The sequence below is a fragment of the Homarus americanus genome, unplaced genomic scaffold (assembly GCF_018991925.1).
Source record: "Homarus americanus isolate GMGI-L3 unplaced genomic scaffold, GMGI_Hamer_2.0 scaffold40248, whole genome shotgun sequence".
Lineage (NCBI taxonomy): Eukaryota > Metazoa > Arthropoda > Malacostraca > Decapoda > Nephropidae > Homarus > Homarus americanus.
Window position 1 is genome coordinate 3038086 of NW_024712526.1, and position 4691 is coordinate 3042776.

Genomic DNA, 4691 nt, shown 5'->3' on the forward strand with positions numbered 1-4691 from the left:
TTAAAATACAGTATTTTATCGTTTATATTTATTATTGTACGATATACTGTACAGTACAATACTATATTTAGTTTATATTTAATGTTTTATTAATTCTATTACGGTATACAGTACTTTGTATGTGCAGTAGTACCCGATTCTGTGATCCAATTAAGACCCGGTACACATGAGAAAGTATTAAAACCGCGTAAAGTGAACAACAGAACATATGGGATTAATTCCAATAGAGACTGGCCCGACCCCCAAATTCCACTTTTTCCGACACAATACCTATGTTGTAGTAAAAATAACATCTAAATTTTATGATGGTATGCTCACACAATTAATATTTAAGAGAAATACAGTCGCCAGGTTAATGTCCATTCAAATAATGGACTCAAATCCCCCCCCCTCTTCCCAGCTCACTAGCTCCTACCTCTCTGAGAAATGTTTGGGTGAAAACACTAGATTTTAACGTTTAGTAATAAATAATACCTCAGACTAAAGTTAGGATAATATAATTGACATTTCTGGATTCCTTGCAGGCCAGGGAATATTTTGAATGTAAACTTCATATATTTTGCACAAACGATAAAATATTTGCTTTGTGTAAACCAAATTATTACATTAGATCTAAAATTTGTATGTCTAATGCAAAATCCATGATGTTTATATCCAAAATGATCATCATATTGTAAGAATTCCAGCAATGTTAATTATATTCTGGCCGGGTAATTTGTATGAATTTTATGAGCTAAATAAAAAAACAAAAAAATTATACTTCACCGCGTATATGAGTACTGTAGATGCACCGTGAAAGTGAAAGTCCGGTTCTGGCAAGGTACCGCGTAAATGAGAAAGCAAATGAGAAATTGCGGAAAGTGAAACCGTGTAAAGTGGGGTAATACTGCATACTTTTTCTGTGATTTGGAACCAATTACCCAATATCCCATTGAAATAATAGATTCGGTTAACAAAATTTTTGGTTAACGAACGACTGTGTGGAACCAATTGTGTTCGTTAAGCAAGGGACCACTGTATAGTGGAAAATAGTCATGAAATAGTAATGATGATGCTAGGCATGTATTTTTTTTCAGGTGTGGTAAGCAGAGAGATTCGATTTTGTCAGAAGATGGACATACCAATTTTAGGAATAATAGAGAACATGTCAGGATTCTGCTGCCCATGTTGCTCAGTAAGTAGTACAATATAAGAATACAGTAAGATTTTACATTGATGAATCTTAATAAACAGGACAAAACTGACTGAATCAATGCAAGTAATAAATAGAGTATGGTATATATTATATGTATTTATTTAGAAACAACACAGAATTAGAAATAACTGGAATGGATTCAGAGTTTAGTAGCATAGGGTCTGGGGCCAAACACAGATATGTTGTGAGTTCCAGGATGATCTTGGAATAAAAAACAATGATGCTTCAGGGTGACAAAAATCTTTTGCTTAGCATTAGGTTAATGTGTTTGAAAGTGTTTAATATGTTTTATGTGCTGTAAAGACAGTCTTTGTTAGTCTAATTAAGCAGCTTGCACGTACGCATGATTGTAAACTCAATGCCCCCCCCTTTTTTTACAGGCATTAGCCCACCCAGGCACAGGTCATTTTTAATAACCCACATCAAGGCCTGGGGGACAAAAATATAATAAAACAATAATAATTATTATGATGATGATGATGATGATGATGATGATGATGATGATAATAATAATAATAATAATAATAATAATAATAATAATAATAATAATAATAATAACAAAATTAATAAAAATATATAAAAATAAATAACAATCAAAATAAAAGAAAATAATAATACCCTGTAATAATAAAAAAAATTAAATAATAATAATAATAATAATAATAATAATAATAATAATAATAATAATAATAATAATAATGAGCCATAAATAAATAAATACAAAAATAATTAATAATAACAAGAGTGATAAATGATGTATGTATGTTGTGTTGTCAAAGTAAGAGAAACAATCGAGACCCTCCAATTGTGTGTAAATGAGGCAGAAAGTCAGATCAGCAACCTGGGACTTGGTCACAATTTTTGTGATGCCATATGGCATCTATTCATCAATCAAGTTACAGCCAATTTGCGTTGACAAAACACGCGTTATAGCAGAACTCACTGTATTTCAAATTGTACAGTAATTCTTTTGACCAAAAATATTTTATCTTGAACTGTATTGAGATGAAGTAAGTGAAATAATTATTTGGAGAGCTTCAGTGTCACTAAAATAGATATGGAGGATGTATTTCACTAAATCTAAAGTTACAGTGCAACATGGTAACATTCATGATGATAATTTTCTGTATCTTCAAAACTGCATCTCATAATTTCAGGAAGTGAGCCAAATTTTTTCATCAGGAGCTGGGGAATACCTGTCTGAGAAGTATGATGTCCCTTTCCTGGGTGTTGTGCCATTGGACCCTCAAATAACAACTGTCCAGGAGAGTGGATTTAATATTGAAGATGTATGTCCAAACTCCCCAGTTGTTGTTAAGATGCGGAAACTGGTTTTAAAAATTATAGAGGATTTACAGAAATAATTGATGTAGCTGGACCAATGTAAATTTTAATACTAAGCAGATGGGTGTATTTTCTTATTAGACCATAAATTAATTAACACTTGTGTATTGGAAAATATCTTTGTAGAGGTACTGTACAGTAATATTATTAAGTATTTAAAAACTAACACAAATGCACTAAACCCCTGTAAAATTTATTTAACACTGCTTGAGTATGTAGTCTTTTGGGGGTAAAAAAAAATTGCTTGGAGCTCTGAGTAGCCTTTTGTGCAGTTTATATTATAAGTGACTTCTGAAGATAATTTCATATAAATAAAAATATCTTGGTATATTGCATCATGCACCATACACTGTGACCAAGGTTTGAGGTTTGCACGTATGTGACTGCATCACTGTTGATTCCCTCCCTCCTTACGTCTTTTCTTCCACCCTAGCACATATCACTAAAGGAGTATAAAGATAATATCTTTTGTCTAATTAATAGCTTCAGTGATTAAAATAAAGAACGCCACTTCTGGAGGTGTACTGTACATACTGAAGATCTATTTTGCATAAAATTAAAATACTGTACTATACAGGAGAGAGCTCGGTAACCTGACTGCCCTTGACGACAATAATGTACATACTGTAATATCTTCTCCACCACATTTGCATTAAGCAAAACTAATACAGGTAAACCTTGATTTACAATGGGATTACATTCCTGAAAACCTCATCGCAAATTGAAATATTGTAAATCGAGTTCAAAGAGATATATTCCCAGCCAGTCCAACACACACATGTATCACTGATAACAAAATTCTTACATTAATAAAATATATAGAAAACAATTAAACAGCACTCACCACATCATTAATAAGGCTGGCTGCATCACAGTGTCAAGCTTCACCTTCAGAGACACTGTTATCCTGGGTGCCTTGCCCTTCCAAGATGCAGGAGTCTTCAGCAACAGCATGCTAGACATTTTCAGTTACACTGCTCACTTTACAGTCGCAAACACAGAGCATAGTCACTTGTCACAAAAGAGCAAAATCACTTCACAATCACAGTAAATGTAAAGAGTATATAAAAATTTAAAATAATGCATTGCCGTTTGGCAATCATTTTACAGGAGATGAGACAGAACAGCTGACAGATTCCCATGCCCCCCCCCTCCACTCTGAGGGCTAATTCCAGTGCACCTCCGTCTCAAAATTCTTCTAACCAAACCTCATCTAATCTAACCTGATGTAACCATATCTAATTACCCTAACCTAATCAAACCTAACAAACTAATCTGACCAAACCTAAACTAATCTGACAAAACCTATTCTAACCTAACCTAATCTAACCTATAGCAAAATTTAGCTTTCTAGTTATTTTTTAAAAAACTACAGTGCATTATGGCCGTTTTTCTGTCCTTGAGCCTAACTTATACATTTATAATGGAAAATAGTGCTGTATATAAAACATAGAAGTGTGGCTTTGTGGATGTTATCAATAACACAAAAAAGTTTGCATCTGCTCATCCCTGGCAAAAATGGACAAAAATTTCCAGTTCATTCATAATTATTCCCCTGAGAAGGAAACTCCATTGGTGAATTGTTAATCTAAGGTCATTTAAGAAGTAAGGTAGACAAAGCTAACACTGATGATGAAGCTGCTGCTAACTTATAAAAAATAAAATCAGAGATACTCCCTGATAAGTTAAGGGTATGCCTCATATGGCAGTAAATGTGGTATCCATAAAGCCATACCACTGAGCTAATGTAAAGAACACAAGAGTGTTCCCTCCAGCACACTTTGATTGAAAAATATTCATGTAACAAATCGCTGATTTACATGTTTCTAGTAAATGCGACTTAAATAGGACCAAGGTAAATCAGACCTACTGTTATTATTGGAGATGCTTTCCTGGGCTAAATTTGGGGACACTGTAAGCTAACCTAAACTTTACTGACTGGGTAACTTAATACTGTATTTAAAAAAAATGAAAAAGTCAACACACACGACAAATGAAAAGCATAGACAATTAAATGAACAAAAATATTGTAGATGGATACCCGCCAAAATAAAACTGAGATGAAGTAAATCATGCGAGGTGTAATTACAGGAGTACAGTATGTATAGTAAAGCCCAGAGTAACAACAATCTAACTTGTGACAATTTGCATA

At 33.2% G+C, this 4691-nt stretch overlaps 1 protein-coding gene across 1 annotated transcript; it reads left to right on the forward strand.

Annotated features, from left to right (window-relative positions):
- Positions 1–1076: 1076 nt before the first annotated feature.
- On the forward strand, positions 1077–2559 carry LOC121863412 (cytosolic Fe-S cluster assembly factor NUBP2 homolog; the record flags this gene model as incomplete). Its single annotated transcript, XM_042362060.1, is given in 2 exon segments — positions 1077–1174; positions 2353–2559. Coding segments are annotated over 2 exon segments (305 nt in total), but the record flags the coding sequence as incomplete, so codon positions are not given.
- Between the last annotated feature and the right edge of the window lie 2132 nt (positions 2560–4691).